The 20,371-nt window shown below is 47.2% G+C and overlaps 1 protein-coding gene across 1 annotated transcript in view; it reads left to right on the plus strand.

The window, feature by feature from the left end:
- HEPH (hephaestin) overlaps window positions 1–18,938 on the plus strand; it is a 22,908-nt gene extending 3,970 nt beyond the window's left edge. Inside the window, exons 4-20 of the mRNA XM_009582438.1 lie at window positions 243–422; window positions 849–1,103; window positions 1,686–1,854; window positions 3,058–3,197; window positions 5,629–5,760; window positions 6,365–6,576; window positions 8,471–8,621; window positions 8,933–9,145; window positions 9,951–10,161; window positions 10,436–10,575; window positions 11,427–11,558; window positions 12,545–12,651; window positions 13,402–13,627; window positions 15,112–15,251; window positions 15,634–15,796; window positions 16,968–17,000; window positions 18,578–18,938. Coding sequence (XP_009580733.1) covers window positions 243–422; window positions 849–1,103; window positions 1,686–1,854; window positions 3,058–3,197; window positions 5,629–5,760; window positions 6,365–6,576; window positions 8,471–8,621; window positions 8,933–9,145; window positions 9,951–10,161; window positions 10,436–10,575; window positions 11,427–11,558; window positions 12,545–12,651; window positions 13,402–13,627; window positions 15,112–15,251; window positions 15,634–15,796; window positions 16,968–17,000; window positions 18,578–18,822 — 2,849 coding nt within the window. The 3' untranslated portion in view covers window positions 18,823–18,938. The remainder of the gene's footprint in view (window positions 1–242; window positions 423–848; window positions 1,104–1,685; window positions 1,855–3,057; window positions 3,198–5,628; window positions 5,761–6,364; window positions 6,577–8,470; window positions 8,622–8,932; window positions 9,146–9,950; window positions 10,162–10,435; window positions 10,576–11,426; window positions 11,559–12,544; window positions 12,652–13,401; window positions 13,628–15,111; window positions 15,252–15,633; window positions 15,797–16,967; window positions 17,001–18,577) is intronic.
- Window positions 18,939–20,371: the final 1,433 nt, after the last annotated feature.

The following is a 20,371-nucleotide window of genomic DNA, read 5'->3' on the forward strand; positions in this document are numbered from 1 at the left end:
ACTGAAGCAGTTCAGCCATGCAGTGGCAGAGCTGCTTGGGAGTGAGAAACGTATTAGCAGGGATATATTAGAAAAGAGTGAGCTTGCTAGAACTCTGCAATGAGCTGTGCTAGGATGGTGGGGAAAGCATCTATCCCTAATTTGTGTGATAAGAGTTACTCTTCTATTGGTGTTTTAATCCCTTGACTGATGTCTGCTTTTCTGCATGGGTGGGTATTCATTCATCTTTTCTTTCACCCTAGGAATACTGACTGGCAGTTCTCAAAGACGCCAGGATGTGGACGTTGATTTCTTCCTGATGTTCAGTGTGGTGGATGAGAACCTAAGCTGGTACCTGGACGAGAACATAGCGTCGTTCTGCACAGATCCAGGCTCCGTAGACAAAGAAGAGGAGGAATTCCAAGAGAGCAACAAAATGCACGGTCAGTGTCACCTTTGTGAAGCCATTGACTCTGCCCAGACACTCCAGGGATGTCAGTGCTCTGGTATCTTGAAATGCATTTTCTGCTGTTGTATGCCAGGGTGTGGGTAGAGGGGAGAAGGAAGACAGTAAGCTCTGAGGTCATGTGCTAGTAAACAATATTGCAAGGACAGTGCAACCACTCCAGAAAAACGAAGTGTTATTTTGATTTAATCTTTGGCTTGAGTGAGCCTTTGTTAGTTGTTTGGAGATTTTGAGTACACTTCATTTTAGGAATGAGTTGTGGAGCTGGACCCTCCAGAACAAGAAGAAGAAGATGAGTTCTGGTTAGGTCCATCCTTCAAACATGTCTGTACTGTGACCTGCTGGCAGAAGCTCTGAAGGCCCCTTTTCTAATCTCTGATTTTTGGCTTGCTTGGTCTTGCAGCTATTAATGGTTATGTGTTTGGGAACCTCCCTGCGGTGACAATGTGTGCTGGGGATTACGTTTCATGGCATCTCTTCGGGATGGGCAATGAAATTGATGTTCATACAGCCTACTTTCATGGAGAAATGCTCAATATTCGAGGCCATAGGACAGATGTGGCCAGCCTCTTCCCAGCCACTTTTGTTACAGCAGACATGATCCCCAGAAACCCTGGGAGATGGCTACTGAGCTGTCAGATCAATGATCACATACAAGGTAAGGCAGAGGTTGGAATATGTCCTGCACTCTGCGGCCTCCTTTTTTTCTCCCAGTGTGGTCCTGTGACGTACAGTGTGGTAGGGGACAGTGCCTTGGGCAGCATTCCCACTAAAAACGTCCCTAGATGAGTGGGGTGATTCTTTGTCTTGTATAAATTGGGGTGGATTGATTATTAATGTGCAGGCCAGCCTGACTTGTACCACTGTATGATGTTCCATGTTGATCAGTGGTGAAGACAATAAGTTTGGTACAGCTGAAAGCTAAGATGAGGCAGTGCCTTAAAAGTTCTAGTCCCTCTAGGAGGCACTTGCATGGTACATCTGAGAATAGCAGAAGGCTCTATTCGCTCTCTGTCCGTATTTCCATAGCATCCAATATCTAAGGTAAGAAGCTCTGCTCACTAACAGAGAAAACTCCTTGCTGTGGAACCACCTGATCACCTTCTCCTGGCCATGTGCATTTTGGGACAACAGAGGAGGAATGGCCAGTTTGTGGTAGGAATATGGGACTGTGTTCATTGCCTGGTCAAACTGGCTGAGAGGGGTTAAGCATGTGTGTCCTCCACCATGTCTTGGACAGCTGGGATGGGGGCACTCTATGAAGTCCGGCCCTGTTCTCGGGAAGCTCCGGCATCCACCCTGGAAGGGAGAGTTCGGAAATACTACATAGCTGCTAAGGAAGTACAGTGGGACTACGGACCTTCAGGGCTCGACCAAAGCAGTGGGAAACGGCTGAGTGAGGCAGGCAGGTAAGCAAGAGCCTGATGGGCTAGGGTGGTGTTTGGGAGTCTCTGCTCTGTGTTGGTGAGGCTGCTGAGGGAAATGTGGAATTAATTTCTTATCAAAATACATGCCTGCAATTCACATGGAGTACACTTCCTGGGAAGGCAGATCACCCCATCTGGAAATGTAGGCTGCTGTAGCTAGACTGTACCGAGAGCAGTACTAGGTTCATAGCCTTACCCACAGACTCCAGGAGTCCCAGCTTATGTAGAACAAGAGCTGCCACATTTGTCTCTGGGCTTCATTTCTGCTTGCTGTGCGTGACCTAGGAACAGATCTGTATATTTGATGAACTATTAAGAAAGCACATCTTGCAGCAGACACAGGGTGGCAGAGCTAGCCTGCAGACATGCTTCAGTGTAGCCTGCTGCAGCAAGCAATTTCTAGGAAAGCAAATGCAGTGACCTCAATGTCAGCCTTCCATCCCGCATTTCAGATGGTTGTGCTAGCAGTTGGTGAGTAGTTTCCCGTTCAGACTTTGGCTAACTGAAACAGAGACTTTCCTCCCCCTCCGTTCCCTTCCCTGGGAAACTGTTGGAGAGGATATACCTCTTTCAGATGGAGAAGTAGAAATGCGGAGCAGTTAATGATTTACCCAAAGCCACGCAGCAACACTCTTACAGACCTTAGAACTGACAGCTCCTTAGACCTCTGAGCTGGCCTTGTAACTAAGCTGCCTCTCCTGCAAGGCATGTTATGTCTGTCTGTGTGTTTGGAGAGGGTGCTGGTGGAGGAAATAAATCTCTCTTTACAGCTGTTGTGTGAGGGTTTTTTCCAGTTACGATTGCAGTTGTCCCCTGGGCTGTCCCCTGGCCTCTGAAGAACTCGGTGTTTTAGCAGTGCCTTTCCAGTTACTGCACTGCAGTTCTGTTCACTGCCCTCTCATGCACACCTTGTGTAGGGGTGCTGTTCAGAGCTGTGCCACTGAGCCTGGCTGAGAGGGCTGCGTGCCAGAGGTGCTGCCTGAACACAGCGGGTAGATGAGTCTGTAGGACGAAAAAGTTTCACAGGGACAAGCTGTGCTTGTTCCAAACCAGATATGCTGTCCTTGTCTGAAAAGCTGCTTGATTTGGAGATGCTGCTGGCATTGCCAGAGGGGTGTGGGGAGGGAGCAGGAGAACAGGACTGATTTTCATAGAAATGACCTGATATTTGCTTCTTGCATTTAGCCCTGCTGAGCAGTTTTTCAAGCGTAGCCACTACCGAATTGGGGGAGTCTATTGGAAGGCAAAGTATGTGGAATATACTGATGAGAGCTTCCGTGAGGAAAAGCAGCAATCAGAAGAAGAGAAGCACCTTGGGATACTTGGTAGGAATCATCCAGCAACCCAAATCCTCTTTCAGTACCAGTGAGAACGATGCTGATGTCGGGAGTACCAGTCGGCTGTAACTGTCCTCTCATTTTGTGGTGCAGTCAGTGGCACAGAGGAGGTGTTTCACAGCAGTTACATCTAAGAGTGAGGGGGACAGCCCTAGGATGTGGAAAGGTGGAAGAGACAGAATTGCTCTTCTGCCGGGCCATCTTCAGAAGTTAGTAGTAAAGGCTGGGGGACACAGTATAGTGTTTGTAACTGGAGCTAAACGGGTCACAGTAATAGGCCCTGGTTATGTGTTTTTGAGCATCTTCAAGGCATGCTACAAACCCCACTTTCTCACAGAAAGCTTCCTCTTTCGAGTGGGCGCGTGCTCTGTTATAGCCAGGTAACAGTGCGGGTGGTGTAGAAAGATGGGAGAAGAAAATAGGCAGTCTGCAGAGGCAAATGAATCACATGTGAAGGCTGTGGCGTACGTGGTAGAAGCATGTAGGTGTCGTCCAATTTCCTGCATCAACAGCGACTAATAATCTAGTGACACCAGAAATTAGCAATCCCAGCAGAGGCCACAGAGGAAGGAGCACGTGCAGTGAAATACAGACTGGGAGGGGGGAAGAGAATAGTGGAGAGAGCAAAAAAGAAGTATAAGCAGCTGAATAAAAGTTAAATGGTGGAGTTGTGCATAGGAGAGATGCAGTGTAACTGTCAGGAGCTGACAGCGTTTTGCTGGGCCTTGGGAACCAGGGGAAAAATAAAAAAGGATTAGCATTACCAGCAACAGCCACATTTCTATAGAAAGACAAGTGACTGAGGGAAAACTTGGATATGACTTTGTAGAAAGAAATTACAGATATTTTCTACTGGTAAACTAAAAACACTGATGGATTATTTGATGAAAATCCCCGGTCAGATAAACGAGTGACATCTGTGGAGGGAGTGACATGAACTCATTTGAACTGGCTAACTAAAGCCAACTCGATAAAGTGGATGGGATGTCTAGAAGAGATAGGGGGCCATGAGGAACAGGGAGCTGCTGAATGTGATGTGGTGCAGTGCGGACAACCCACGGTGCACGGGCATGCGCCGGTGGCTTATGCTGTCTGTTCGTGCCCTGAAGTACAGGAAGCTGTGCTGTGGGGAGGGCTGGGTGGTTGGTTGTTAGCGCTGTCGGTTTTCTTCAGGGGGCTGTTAGACATACCACCTGTGAGCACCTGGCCGTTCCTCACCCTGCCACTTGCTCCTGCTGCCCTCCATGGTTTCCCTCGCAGCGGCTGGCTGTGGTGCTGCCCAAAGTCCCGTGTGGTTACCAGACACTGCAGGTAGCCTATCCAGGTCGCTAACCATGCAGCAGGTTGCTTGCTTTTTGTTCTGAGTCTGTTGTCTGTTGGTTTTATGGCCTACATCAGTTGCCTGAGACGTTTAATGAACGGTGGGGATGGAGTCTGGGCCATCCAGGAGGGGAGCGATGGGGAAGAAGAAGAGGGAGCCCCATCAGTGGAAGAGTTGCAGTGGGATTGCCCTGTTGTGACGGACCACCATGCTAATGTGGTCCCTCTGAACTGCAAGGAGCCGTCCAACCCTAAGTCTTAATTGATGGAGGGGAGAGGGACACAGCTCCAGGCCTGAGGCGAGCCCTCTCACACATCAGGAAGGCGAGTGGTGCATTTACAAAGGGCTCGGCTCGGGGTTCCTCTGAGGAATCGGGGTGTCACCCAAAGGGGATGTTGAGCCCCAAGGCAGCAGTTGCTGGGGCGCAGAGCAGAGCCGGGGGAGGCCGTGGTTACCCGTGGCTTTCAGACGTTCTTTGCTGGGGGACCCGAGCACATGGAGGCACATTGAGATGTGTGCATCGAGGCTTGGGTCTCTGCCGGTTTTGCCGGGCAGCAGCCTGGCTTTGCTCATGCCCTGCCGTGGCTGTCGGGAGTGGTTTGTGGACCTGGGGGTCTGCAGGCTGGTGGGAACCGAGAGGCGTATTAAAGACTCATGGTTTCTTTCTAGCTGGCTGGGGCTGTGGCTCACAGACAGTGGTGGGCTTAGAGCATCTCGCACCTCTCTTTACACACCAGACCTCAGGCCTGAGGCACCCATCTTGGAAGGCTGAGGGGGCCTTATGTAGGTGGGTGAGAGACAGGGGCTTTTCCCGAGGGCATTTCAGCACATTTGACCACTTTTTTATTCCGTCTGCGAAGGCCTGAAGCGTCTTCTGAGTTCTGCTGCAGACACGAAACACTTTCAGATAATTCTTGTCAGCCCCTCCTGTCAGGGCTGAAGGGCCTTAGGCAGCACCGATGTGCAGGGGTGTCCACCTTTCTTCTGTGTCTTCTGCTCCCCTCAGCCTGGGTGAAAGGTGGCCCTGCCTTCTTTGGTTTGCCTGCTCACCCGGGGAGTTGCTTTGTTGCTGACATGCTCTCTCTGCTATTTGTGTAGGTCCAGTGATCAAAGCTGAAGTTGGAGACACCATCCTGGTGACATTTGTTAACAAAGCCTCCTGGCCTTTCAGCATCCAGCCTCATGGAGTGTCCTATGGGAAGGCGTGGGAAGGGATGTGGTACCATGACGGTTTGTGGCTCCCTTTTCTCGTGTAATTCAATAGTAATGCTGGTGGTGGAGCTCCACAGCTCCTCTGTGCCGGGGAGTTTCTGCAGCCGGGAAGGACTAGGTGTGCTCAGGAACTGGGTGGAAGCCAGTCTGGTCCTCTGAGCCTGCCTGAGGCCTCGCCGAAGGAGACTTTCCACTGAACTGGTGCCCAGGGAGGGTGCCAGAGGGAGCGTGGTTCCAGAGGTGCTATTTTTCAGATGAAAATTGTAAACCAAAGGTCTGACCATTTCTAGCTGTTTGAGACCCTGTGAGCAGAGGAACGTTCCCAGTGCACTCCAGCTTAGATAACCACGTGCTTCCAACATTCATCTCCCCAGATGCAGTGGGATCTGCTTTGTTATTTCCTGTCACCACGCCCGTCTCTGCCATGGCACCAGTGGGAATTTACATGGTACTGAGAGCAGCTCCCTGTGTGCCTTAAACACACCCACACCACACCTCAGAGATGCCGGGTATTTTAGTGACATGAATGAAGTAAAGCCCAGTAGGAATGTAGCCGGTGAGAAGATGTAACCACGTTTGTACAGGGACCTTGGGAATAACCATGCCAATCTCTGTTTTAAAGGTCTGTCCCAGAATGGGGTTTCTGTTGCGCCGCTGCACAACTTTACGTACCGCTGGACTGTGCCGAAGTACGTTGGGCCCACGTCCAGCGACCCTCCCTGCCTGACCTGGATGTACAGCTCTGCTGCGAATCCCATCAAAGACCCCAGTTCAGGTTTAGTAGGGCCTCTGGTCATCTGCAAGCCGGGCACTTTGGATGACAACAATAAACAGGTAAAAGGGGTTCTCCTGCCGTGCTCTTACCAGGTTCTTTGTTTTCTTTGAGAAAGAAGCATCAGCAAAACATTAGGGAACATAATAAAAACAAACGTATGATAGCGTAAGTCCAGGGGAGTCGAAGCAAAGCCACGAGGCAGGTTAACATGGGGACAGCTGGTGCCCAGGTCTCAGGTCGGAATGGCTAGCGTTCTGGGCTCCCAAGGGCTGCCCTTGAAATGGCTTCTGAGCTCTGCTTTAGAACTCATAGACAAACTTGGCTGAACAAGCGTACCTTGGATGTGACTTTATAGGTAACTTTTGTCCTGAGACTTGCGTAGCAGGCTGCTTTCAGAGGCATGTCGAATATTCATTGCAGTCTCAGAAACATTGAAAAGACATTGAAAAGACATTTTCACTTACAGGTGGTTTGTTTAAATGATATAACACTTTGAGGTTTGGGTGAACTGCGTTTCCTCTGCAAGATCAGTTCATTTTCAAGCAGAGCTGACTACAAAAAGCATGTGAAAATCCATGTCAGTCTTTGTGCTTTTGAGAGGTGAAATCTGAAGGGCGACCAGAACTCAGTCTTGGTATTTCACTCAGGGATAGTCTACTCCTGGCAGTAAGTCTAGGGAAAGCATTAAATTAGTGTATTGGGGAAGCGCAAGACAGGTTAGCAGAGCCTTATCGTGAAAAACAGTAGGCGACAGAAAAGCAACCTGATGCCATCCTGCCTACCCTGCGGTGTAGATGAGGGAGTGGCTGGCGAGTCTGAAAACCTGCCACGAGAGCCTCCCTAGAGGCGTTTGCTTTCTGTCTGCTTTCAGTGGTGGCACGATGTGGCTGGATTAGGAGTGCAGAAGAGATCAGCGTGTTACACAGGGTGGAAATGTGAATCTTCTGAGCAGAGAGGATCATAAATATATACAGCACAGTATATGAAGGAGTTGTGATAATGACAAAACATTTGCAGGTATTGAAAGGGTGTAAACCTCCCTAGAGGCGTTTGCTTTCTGTCTGCTTTCAGTGGTGGCACGATGTGGCTGGATTAGGAGTGCAGAAGAGATCAGCGTGTTACACAGGGTGGAAATGTGAATCTTCTGAGCAGAGAGGATCATAAATATATACAGCACAGTATATGAAGGAGTTGTGATAATGACAAAACATTTGCAGGTATTGAAAGGGTGTAAACAAAACAGACCTTTTTGGAAAGGTAGGACAGGGAAAAATCACCTGGGGCAGCAATTCTGGCTCCACGATCTTAGGCAACCCTTTAATGAATGCTTAATTGGGAAAGGTGCACGGCCACTCCTCATGCACCCGTGTGCCGCAGACTGGGAGTCGCTTAGCCCTCTCTGCAGGGTGTCTTCCTGGGTGCAGCTGAGGAAGCTGATATCAGAATGAGAATCTGTCAACAATGGGGATGTTCATCTAGTGGGGAAGCACACCATGCTTTGGAATGCATTTCTTAGGAGAATTAACATTTTCAAGGATTTAGGGTAATTAAAAAAATCCCCAGTCCAGGCCTGTGGTAGGAGAAAGGAGGGGTGGAACGTAGTCATCAGCCTGCCTGATGGGCTGGGCTCTGATCTCAGGTCTGATTTGGACAGGCGGTGAAACCTACACCTAAATGTAGGGATGGTGGGGGAAGGAGGCAATGACTTCATATCCTTGGCTGAATTTTGATCACTTTACTCATGTGAAATATCATGGAAAATCCACAAGTGGTGCCTCTCGTGGAAAAAAAGAGGAACATTCAATATGAGTAAAGGGACAGAGCCCTGGCCCTCAGTGAGCCAAGTTTTAAGATAAAGGGGAATATGAGATGCAGGCAAAACAGCTTTAACTGTAAGGATAGTTAATTGGTGCATTTTAAAAATTAACAGCCATCATTATGATTGTATCTTAGAAAGGGATCGACAAAGAATTTTACCTTCTCTTCAGTGTGTTTGATGAGAACCTCAGCTGGTATTTAAATGCAAACATAAAGTACTATTTGAGGATGGAAGAGACTTCTGTGAAAAAGGATGATGGCTTTGAGGAATCAAACAGGATGCATGGTATGGCCTGATGCTGTTCTGCGTGCAGCGGGAATGAACCTGCAAAACGTGGGGCGGTGTTCACCTAAAGACTGAGCGGGGAAGCTGGAGTGGCTGTGTTCTATTGGCCTGAAATCAAGTGAGGCCAGAGGCAGCGGGTGGGACATGGGACAAGGAGCACAGTCTCGGGAAGCGTGTCCTGAGCATATTCAGGGGTGAATTACAAGCAAGCTACACTTCCACTGGCAGGCCTGCCCTGTCAAAGTGTATGCACAAATGAATCTCTTGGCTGATATCTACCTGCAGAGAGTTAATTGTTTTCTCCTTTGCAGCCATCAATGGACTTATGTTTGGTAACTTACCTGGGCTGAATGTGTGTGAAGGAGACAGTGTGTCCTGGCACCTTCTGGGCTTGGGCAGTGAAGCAGATGTACATGGAGCTGTGTTTCAGGGAAACACCCTGCAGGTGAATGGGATGCGGAAAGATTCAACCAATCTGTTCCCCCACACATTTGCTACTGCCTTCATGCAACCTGATAACAAGGGTAAGTGCCTGCACATCTAACTTGGCAGCAGGAAAAGTCTCCCATTGTAGTATTTGCTCCTGTGGCTGATTCTTTAGCACAGTGTAAACGCTTACAGAGTGAGCTGTGCTTTAGATCCTGTTTGGTCCCACTTAGGAGGCCACAGCTCCTGTCTTTGCATCTGATTCTGGAGAACAGGAGATACAGGATCTTGTCCCATATTGTCTCAGACTGATTCTCTAGGCTGCCACTTCCTATTAAATATTTGTAGTAATAGCTCCCATGGACATTGCTGCCTGTGACCCACAGAAACATGCAAACATGTCTTTCAGAGTAAAGTAGCAGACCGTTACCAGAGCTTAACTCCCCTGTCCATGGCTTGTGGAGATTCATGTTTATGACAGACCCCAGTCTTCCCAGTCTGTGGGATAAGCACACAATACCGTGTCTCATTCACACAATGTGATGGCCTCAGCTGCCAGTTGTCTCCTCCCCTTTGGCATTTGCAGGCTAGATCTTTTACTTAACCAGCGTCTCAGCAGTGGTAGCACAGTTATGCCACTTCATTGATTTCTTCACATCTAATAAGCTGGTTATTGTGTAAGAGAGCCTCCTGAGATGATTTTTATTTAGGACTTTGTTGTGCCATTAAATCTAATAACCCCTTTTAGAATCGGCCTGTGGCAACCAAGCTCCCTAAACAAACACCCAGATACACACAACACACATACCGATGTCAGCCACGTCACAAGCTCTGCATGGGAAGCAGCTGTTTCCTGGGATTTTTAAAAGTAGCTGATTTCCTTGTTCATGCTGCCTCCCCCAGGGACTTTTGAGATCTACTGCCAGACGAGCAATCACTACCAGGCTGGGATGAGGGAACGCTACTCCGTTTCTAAGTGTGGAAAAAGGGATCCTGCTCCTGCCCTTCAGTACAAGGGGGTACGGACATATTACATCGTGGCAGAGGAGGTGGTGTGGGACTACGCGCCTGACCGAAGCTGGGAGAGGGAACGGCACAACCATTCTGTGGAGAGGTAGAGCCCTTCTTCTGGGGAAGCCTTTGGCAAAGTTTCTCAGTAGACCTTGGTGAAGCTTGTTAGGTATCTTGGCCATCTTGTGACACGGAGCGAATGCCACTGCTGGTGGTGCTGCTGATGGGAGCCGCAGCCCCCCGCGTCACTGCGCCCACCTTTGCAGCCAAAGCAGGTCTCTGAGAAACCCATTCAACTAGTGAACCCCCTGCCACAAGTTAGCTGTTTATTCCCTGTGAGCTTTTGGGTATCTCAGCACTCATTCTGCATTTCTCAGCTACGCCGATATATTTTTGAGCAACGAGAATGGACTGCTCGGCTCCAGGTACAAGAAAGCAGTTTACAGGGAGTACACCGATGGGACTTTCCAGACTCCCAAGGCCAGGATAAATGGTGATGAACACCTAGGGATACTAGGTAAGGATGTGTGCAGAGGGTACATCTTCCACTCACACAGGGATGGGACTTGGACTCTAGAGCTTCAGTGGCTAAGGGCTGTAGTCTGAAGGCTTCCTAGATGTTTAGGCATCCGCTGTGTATGCAAGTGAGGAGAAATTCAGACTGTCTCCTATCCAGGTTCTGGGTTCTCGTGCTTGCCTTTGCGCCAACTTTCTTTCATGTCTCAGGCAAAGTATTTTTCACACCTGCATTTCTCTGACTGTAGAACAGAAATAACTGCTGACTTCTAGGGAGCAGTTTGAGAGATGTAGGTGAAAATCTGTAGCTGTAAGAGAAATGCTTCTGGGGCAAAAGCAGGCAGGCCTTGGGAAATGGAGGAGCACATTACAATGTCCGATGGAAGTCTGTGGAGACAGTTCTGTGTTATGAACCCAGGACTATAAGTGGTGCCAGAGCAGCAAGGCTGAGGCAGTATATGCTGTTCAAAATAGGCTGCAGCTCTGATTTGTGACACTCTCAGGCCAAATTGAATATTACCACATTTTTTGAAACCAGCAGCAAGGCATGATCAAGACGCTGTGAAATGTAGCACAGCAGTATTCAGAAATCAAGCCTTAGTTGTACTGGGCACAGTTAAAATGCGTAACAACCTTCATTTCCCTCATTGTGAAACAGTCCAGTTTTCTAAGACTTACTTGAGTTGGGACTGGCCTCCAGTTCCCTTTTTGTGAGGTAGAGATAAGGTAGAGAAGAGGCAGGGGAACATCATAAAAATTATAAGGTAATATGTCTGGGGAGAAGATGATGAGAGAGGTGGAGATATGTTGACAGTTTTTGCTAGTCTCAGAGTACATTCTTCCTATCTCAAGGTCCTTTTCTGTGGGCGGAAGTGGGAGATATTCTCAACATCGTGTTTAAGAACAATGCCACGCGACCCTACTCCGTTCATGCACACGGGGTGCTGGAAAGGGAGACGGCACAGCCGCAAGTAGCAAACCCTGGTGAGTCACTGTGGTCTCCAGCTGTATTCGCGTATGGGCTTACGAGGCTAATTTTAGCCTATAGCTAGACTGGTTTCCTTAAGTAGGCTTAGGTGTACTTATTTTCTTATGGTAGAGAACTGGAACTGAACAATAACTGGTCTTCCAAGTTCACTGTGGTTTTAGTGATATCGCTTGTGTGGGAAGGCAGCCCTGGGAGTTCATGTTCTGCTCTGACTTCTGGGTTGAGCATAGCACAAACTTTTCTGTGTGCAGCCTTATGCTCCCGCACTGAGGGTGGTCTGTCTGTAGGAAGGAGAAAGATGATGGCAGTTCACAGCTCAGTCGGTCCTTGGTAGCCCTGGGCTGACGCCCATGATGGGGGAAGCCTGCCCCTCTTCTTTGGGACCTATACTTCTTGTGATGTGCACAGTAGTATGAAAATAGTATGAAATAGGAGAAATGCACAATTGCTTGCCAGGACGCTGACTGAAATCACAATTTGTTTCACGGTCTGGACACCGATTTGTGTAATTTTTGGTCCCCTTCAACTTGCACAGACTGTCTAAGCAATAAACAGGTTTTCAGTCAGGCCCTGTCATTCTGAAATGTATTGCTAATACGCAAAATAGTAATTTTAAAAATGAATTAGAACGAGCATCGTAAATATACTTCAAAGAGATGAAAGATCATCTCAAGCTCCATCTGCACTGAAGAGAGGTGGAATTTCCTTGGTCAGGTCCAGTCTCAAAGGCAGCAGATAAAACAGTTGTGCTGATGCCAGATAGTGGGTGCATCCTGTGACCCTTCTGCTTTGCTTGTGAGAGCGGAGCTTCCATCCTGTTTTTCAGTGTTTGGGGAAGGAAGATGCAATGTCCAACAAAATCAGAATTGAATTTGCACTTTGGAGACAGGATCTTCTTGTTTTGTTTTGCTTTGCATGCTGCTCAGCAAACTGGCGAGTGAGTGTATCACACTGGTGTGAATGGTGCTTCTTTGTCACTCAGGCGACATTGTGACATACCGATGGGAAGTTCCCGAGAGATCTGGTCCAGGGCCAAATGATTCAGCCTGTGTTCCTTGGATCTACTACTCTGTGGTGGACCCAGTAAAGGTAAAATAGAAGCTAGAACCAGAAAAGCCCAGTTAGACCAATTTTTCACCCCCTCTAGAGAACAATGTGAGCTGGATACAATTTGAAGGTTGGCCCAGCTGAGAGGTAGAACCACCACCTGGTGACATGTCCAGCGTTCTCCTGGGAGAGGAAATCCTCCAAATTTGTCCTGATGTTTGTCCTTATTTCCTAACACAAACCTTCATAAAACAAGTCCACTGTCTCCTTGACACTAACCTTCCTTCAGTTATTTGCATGATATGAGAACATCTCCCAGTAAGTCATGGTTTCTATTAGTGAGAGCCGTAGGGCTAGTCAAGAAAGACAGAAATTGTCCAAAATTAGGCCCCATGGATAAAGCAGGAACATTTGAGCATTGCTAGGATCAATTGCCGTAGCACTGATTTCACAGCGAAACAACCTGGAGGATCCTGCAATAAACAATCACATTCAACCGAGATCATTGCCTTTTTATCTCAAGTTGCAGATGGTTTTGCAGCCACAGAGTGGAGAATATTTTGATACCATTCATATTTATGACTTCTGGATTTGCATTCATAAGAGCATGTGTAGTCTCTGTTCTTGTGCTTCGACAGTTGATTTTCACCAAGGAGAGTACTTAGTAGCACCGTTTGTTTTAAGTGGGGTGATGCAGGGAACAGAAAATATGCTTGCTGAAAGGCAAAGAACTGCATACAAAAGAGGGTGAGAAGATCCTTGCCTCAGTTTTTCCTCCTTCATTCTGATTAGGATATGTACAGCGGTCTGATTGGACCCCTGAAGATCTGCCGGAGAGGGGCACTGCAGTCTGATGGGTTCAGGAAGGATGTAAAGAGGGAGTTTGCTCTACTGTTCCTGGTTTTTGATGAAAATCAGTCCTGGTACTTGGAGGAGAATGTGGAACGTTACAGTAAGGGATATCACAAGGATATCAACCTGCTGGATGACAAATTTGTGGAAAGCAACAAAATGCATGGTAATGCCTGTTAGGCACCTGAGCACTCCTTACTATCTATGCAAAGTTGATGTTGATTCTGCGATCTCTGTAAGTAGTCAGCCACCCAAAAAACAAGAGCCTGATTCCTAGCAAATGCCCTCATCCTTTTATGTTGTCAGTGGCATGAACACAGTTAAACTGTCTGTTTTTCTCAATATTGCAGCATACATATGGCACAAATCTTTGATCTACGGTGAAGGCTAATCGTTATGGCTGTCCCTGTTGGGAGGAATAGCAAGATATGGGTCAGAGAGGTTAATCTCTCATGTGTCCGAGTGACTCAGGACAAGGAAATAAAATCAAATGTGAAATTACCATGTCAGACTAGTTTCATTCTGTTTATCTCAGTACCACTAGAATATGTTAGATTTCAAATTAATTGACCTAGCTATGTGGCTGCAATATATGGCTCTGTTGTTTTAGCTGATTACCAAAAAGCTATTTCTACCATAGTAGGGTGAACGCATTTTTCTAAATTAACATGTTATTTATGATAGATCCAGATATAATATGGAGAAAAACTATCTAAAGTATTCTCAGCAAAACAAGTCCCTTGGCAGTTGTGGAGACAAAAATAGTGAAGAGTTGTGTTATGTGTACTATCATTACTACTGGTTTTGTACAGGTGACAGAAAGAATCTGCAAATATATGTCCATTGTTATAATTGTTAACCCAATGTTATAGCTAGCAAAACCAACACGCTGAAGTTGGATGCTTGTTTTGGGCTACAGAAAGTGCCTATGGCAGATCTGACAGTAAAACACTGGTGTTTCTGCCCTCAGATCATGTCTCTTTCTGTCTTATTCCCTCTGTTGTCATCTGAGCATGAAAGTTTCCATGTGTGTGCCATCGCATTCAGCTCACTCACTGTTTCAGTCCCTTTCCTGCATTTGTACTCAAAGCAGTATTCCTTCTTGCTGTGCTAATTATGAAATAAAGTCCTGCCATGTAGCGATTTTACAAGTGACCAGCATGTAATGTGTACAGCCAGCATGATACTCTTAGAATGACAGGGTTGCCTTTGGCAGGATTTACCTGTTTTCATTGTTCAGCAAGTGAATTGTTCAGAGATTTATGTGTGTATAGATATATACATATTTCCCTATCATTGGGCTAAGAAAGCCATTTTTACTTGACTTCTAGAAACAACCATCAGCTGGCTGACTGCAGGTTTTCAGCAAGAGGTAGATTTTGAGATTTATTTGAGCTGAGCTACAGCATGGCCTTGGATGCAAGTCACTTTACTTTTCCTATCTGTTAACAGAGTAGATAAGAAGTAGTTGAGCTGGAGAGAGACTGCCAAACTTTTGGGGGACTGTCATATGAAAGACACTAACTGCTGATGCACTGAGCTTTGTAGCATCTAACTTGCCCTGCATGTTCTTCCCCTGAGATGGTTCAGCATCTTTACCATTTCAGTAACAGCCTTTTCTACTCTTTCTGTATGTTATTTACTGCACAGCAATCAATGGGAGGCTCTATGCGAACTTGCCTGGGCTGACCATGTTCCAGGGAGAGTGGGTGAACTGGTACCTGCTGGGAATGGGTCAGGAGATTGATGTCCACACAGTCCATTTTCATGCCGAGACCTTCATATACAAGGTAAGAATATCCTGCTGATGATAAAGCAGAGACTGGTCACTGATGTCATCACTTTTGCTTGACTCTGGATTTGAACTTCTTGAATGACTTCACAGCAACTTCACCCAACTAAGAAAGGGATGTGATTTTTACACATCCAAGTCTGACTCACTGAGCCTCTGTACTGTGTTGATATGTCTAGCTTAACCCTTCTTAGGATTAGGCATTACCAGATTGTGTTTGCTTTCCCAGCTACAGCCCTGGAGCTGCTCTTTGAAATCTTTTTTTGAGCTTTTAAAAACCGTAATAGCACTGAAGCGGTCTCCAGTGACACTGACAGAATTTTCTTTCTGAAAAGATGCAAAGAGCACTGCATGCTAACAGCCTCCATTCCCTTTGACAGAATGGCAAAAGCTACAGAGCAGATGTTGTGGATCTGTTCCCTGGGACCTTTGAAATGGTGGAGATGTTGGTTGGGAACCCTGGGACATGGCTGCTTCATTGTCATGTGTCTGATCATATTCATGCTGGTATGGAGATACTCTTCACAGTCTTGCCCAGACCAGGTAGGGAGCTATCACTGATTGTTACCGTAAAACATTTAGCAGCACTTTCTACGACTGCTGCTAAATTCTGAGTGTTTGCATCACACTTACAACTCTCTTACATACCATGAACAGCCAGTTAATTGAGCACATAGTTACTTAAGTACTATTAATTTAGGATGTTCCCTTTGAATATGGTAATACCTGCAGCTGGAATTAATAACAAATTGGTTTCTGGGGTTTACATTGCCTACATTATTATGAGTTTTATTTTAGCTTGTGTCTGAGAAGCAATGTTCAGCCATCAGCTAGTGATTGTTCTTATTAAGAATATTACCTGTAATCTAAATGCACATCCTAAGGCTTCTCATTTCACCAGGAAACCCTGGAAGGTGCTCAGAGGTGAGTGACAGTCTGTACTGAGTTTGGCTGCGATGGAGTTAATTTTCTTCATAGCAGCCTATATGCTGCTGTGTTTTAGATTTGTTACCAAAACAGAGTTGATGACACACCAGTGTTTTAGCTATTGCTGACAGTGCTTGCACAGTGTCAAGGTCTTCTCTGTTTCTCGCTCAGTAAGTTGGGGTGGGCAAGAGGCAGGGAAGGGACACAGCCGGGACAGCTGACCCGAATTGACCAAGGGATATTCCATGCCATAGAACATCACGCTCAGCAATAAAAATGGGGGGGAGCTTTTTTGGAGTAGCCATTGCTCAGGGACTGGCTGGGCGTTGGTCTGCTGGTGGTGAGTGATTGCTTTTGCATCGCTTCAGTTTTTTTGGGTTTGTTTTGTTTTGTTTTTCCCTTCACTTATTAAATTGTCTTTATGTCAACCCACAAGGTTTTTTTCTTGCTTTCGTGCTTCCGATTCCCTCCCCCCATCCCACTGGGGGTGAGCGAGGAACCCTGCCAGCCGGGGTCAGCCCACCACATGCTCAGAGACTTCGATTGTGCTTTTCTTTCAAAGGCTGTAAAGGGTTGTGCAGCAGGAGTGGGTCTGCTCTTGAAGCAGGTAGTACAAAAACACTCTTGGTGTGGTGTGGAGAGGGAAAACATTGACAGGAGAAAAAAAACCTGCAAGCCCTGGAAAACCATGGTGCCTCTGGATCTGATCCTTGCCAAACATGCCGTGTTCTGGACTTTCTACCTGTTCAGCCCAACACTTTCTCACCCTCTTTTTGTTTCCTTTCAGAGCCAGAGCTTGAAGTCATAAACTACAGTGCAGGTACGGTGTATGTTGCACTGCTAAATACTGTCTGGGTGTGGGAGGCGGAGGAGGGAGGGAGATCTCTGATCAGTACAGAGATCTAGATCCCTACGAGGAGAAGGGAGGAGCACAAACACCACTTACAGCCTCTCCTCTGTCAGGTTGGCCAGCGTGTTGGTCTGAGGCCTGGCTGCCAGTGGATAACAGGGAGGTTCCATATTAGTTTGTTTATCTGGCCTCCAAATGTCTGTGCTCTGATGATAAAAATAAGGAAGTTGGGCTTGTTAGGCTTGTTTGACCATGTTAGGTGAAAAAGTTCAGTGGCCTCGCATCCTGTTCTACTTGCTATGTATGGATTCATCTTCAGAGGAGAGTGCAAGCTTAGAAACTGGCAGAGATTCAGAGGATTTTAAAGGAGGATGTTGCAAAGGAGATGATTTTTCTTATCCCTTTCAATCAAAACCCAAGGGGCACCTTAGATTAGTTGTCTTCCCTTCTTGGACTGTCAATGACTATGTGGTTTAGGGAATTTTCACATTTGCCATTACTTGCTGAAGGGACTGAGTCAGCGTGCAAACAAGCACGTCTGCCTTGTAGTCTGTCTTTCCCCAGGAAAAGAGCCTAAGCACGTGCCCTGGGTCTTTCAGGTATTTAAGAGAACAGATGTGAGAAGACATTTGGTTGAGCAGCACCAGGGAGAAGGGGAGTAGTGGATAAGATCCCTTTAAAATTTTCTGGGGTAAAAGTCTGAATAGTTTATGGTGGTGGTTTATTTCCCTGATTTTTCATCTTTCTCCACAACTCTATTTTTCAGCTGCTGTGAATAAATCCAGCTGGGCTGATTTCAGAGCCAGCTTAGACCAGCTGAAAATACAGCCATTCACCTACAGCTCTTCAGTCTCTCTCTACTGATACTTCAGTCATTTCCTTCCCAACAATGTTTTCCTCCCTCAAAATGGGTGTAAAGAGGAGTAGGAAATGTGTCAGAGCAGGAGTGACAATATTAAGTAATTCGGTTTTATACCATACTTGGGCATCAGCCTGTGTATGCTCACCAGGCAAAAACCTTGATCAACAGTTGTTACCTGTGCAAATAGCCACTTTTCTCAAAAGGTTGCTGCTGCCTCTGCGTGGAAGCATAAGAGAGCTCAGGATCTTAAGTGACTCACTACTGGCATGACTGAGCAAGTGCACTCTGAAAAGTGGTGGTTAGGACAACAGCCGTGTGCATGGGGAGCTTGGAGCAGGGTGGGGAACTCGCAGCAGCCCCGGTCCGGATGCACGTTCTCATCTCCATTCTTCTGTTCCTAGCCAAGCCACTGACCCCACACACAACCTCAGATCACACCCCTTGTGAGTGGGGACAGCAATGGTTAGCTGACTGGGCTGACTAGCTGTGAGACATGGTGAGGTCCTGCGATGGAGTGCGTTAGGATGTATGACCCCAGGGATGAGGGTCTGTTAGATGGATGGTCTCCTTTGACTTGCTTTGATTGTGTTGGGTCTTTCTTCTGCTCCTTTTTTATATTTCTTGGAACCTTTCTGTTGTGGTATTTCTGGCTCTCATTGGAACTATCTTTTTGTTTGTCTCTCAGAGTCGCCACCTGAGGATAAGGATGAGTCCCAGAAGATCATGCTTTTTGGAGCTAAGTTGGCTCAAGGGCAGATAGAGGCCACAGTCATCACTCTAGCCATTGCAGGAATGGTGCTCTTCCTGGTCACCTGCTTCCTCCTGGGAGTGGTCATCTATCTCGAGAGACAAAAGAGGTTAAGACGCAATCGGAGGTCCATCCTGGATGACGGATTCAAACTCATGTCTAAAAAGAATTCGGGGCTATAAAAGCCATGTACAAACTTCGGGCTGTGTGCTTGGAGCAGAGGCTGGATCATTGTCCACAGGAAAGGTTTTGGGGCATCATTTCAATTGTACACTGTACTTCGAGAAGCTAAGGAGGGAAAGCTGGAGCCCTGATCTCTTCATATATCCTCCTCAGCACTCTGTAAAGAAAGAGTCGGTCCAGGAGAGATCCAAGGACCCTTTGAACTGGCTGAAGACAAGAGTAAAAAGGTCCTTTTAAAATACTTCTCTTCCCCAAGAAAGAGAGGAGACATTTCCCCTATTTTCTTCTCTCCAGAACAAGTCCACTTGGTCTTTCTCAGCAGACTATCTTAGGCCAGATTCCAGTCTTGCTCCATTGTCAGAGCTGAGTTGGGAATCGTCTCCCAAGAAACTGTGAGCCTTTAAAGTAATTAATCTGAAGGGGGAAGATAATCTTTTCATTTTTGTGAATCAATTAAGAATACAGAAGAGAAAATGTTAATTTAGCTTTGGATTGCTGTTTTTTGATGAGTAATTGGACAGATGCAAATTCAGGGCAATACATGTCACGCATGAGAGAGCTCCATCAAGGACCATGACAACAGTTGTGCTTCACCATCAGCCTTGCTGTGACACATCCTTCTGCTCTTGGCACCCCAGGCAATGTGCTTTGATATCAGGCATCCTGTGTCTTGTGCTGGGAGAAGAAGCTTTTCCAAGTGCTGCAGAGTGTTCTGGTGACTTCCCTGCATCGCAGTTCTGTCGGTCTGTGTGTGTGAAGGGCTGTACCTGAGCACCTGTGCAGCTCCTTGAGCAACAGGGTCAAGGATGCTGCAATGTTCTGTGATGTGGTTTGCTCTCTTTCTTTCAAATACATTTTATTGAAGTTATCTCCAGAGTTGAGCTGTTGCTGCGTTATCTCCAGAGTTGAGCAAGCCTCATTGCTGTGAGCCAAGCCAAAGACTCAGTCCTGTGTGAGCTGGAGTTTATGCTTGGGACAGAAAAAGTCAGGGAGTGCTTCCCCCATTGTGGTGCAATGGCAGTTTTGTCCAGGCAAATGTGACAACAGTGAAGAAGGAGAAAGCTAAAGTGCCGGTGGAATTTAGCAGTGTGGAGCAAACAAGCTGCAGTCCATGGAGCGTGAGGTAGTGTGGCCCGAGATACGGGAATGCTTGCCGTAACGAGGGGTTGTACTAAGGGGACCCTTGCCTTTTAGATAGCACAGAATCGCAGGTGTTAGAGGTGGAGAGGCCTGTCCTGATAAATAAATGCTCATGGAGCATTGCTGTCTACTGAACGCTCTGTGACAGTCCCCATGGGGAGAGGAGCTGGGTGGCGGGGGGAGCCTGCTTGGAACCAGGAGGGGACAGGAACATGGTGCCTCCCCTCTGGCCCTGGGGTGCCTTTGGGTTTGAGTCGGGTACCTCCTGGTGCCTGCTCTCTCTGCTACAGCTGCCTGCCAGGAGCCAAACTCTGGGGGTGGGTGCTGTAGCCCATGACTAACCCCGGAGCTCTGTAGCCCACCCCACAGGCTGTGGCGGCCCACCCCCCGGCCAGACCCCACCCCCAC

The sequence above is a fragment of the Fulmarus glacialis genome, unplaced genomic scaffold (genome assembly GCF_000690835.1).
Source record: "Fulmarus glacialis isolate BGI_N327 unplaced genomic scaffold, ASM69083v1 scaffold17577, whole genome shotgun sequence".
Taxonomy (NCBI): Eukaryota; Metazoa; Chordata; class Aves; order Procellariiformes; family Procellariidae; genus Fulmarus; species Fulmarus glacialis.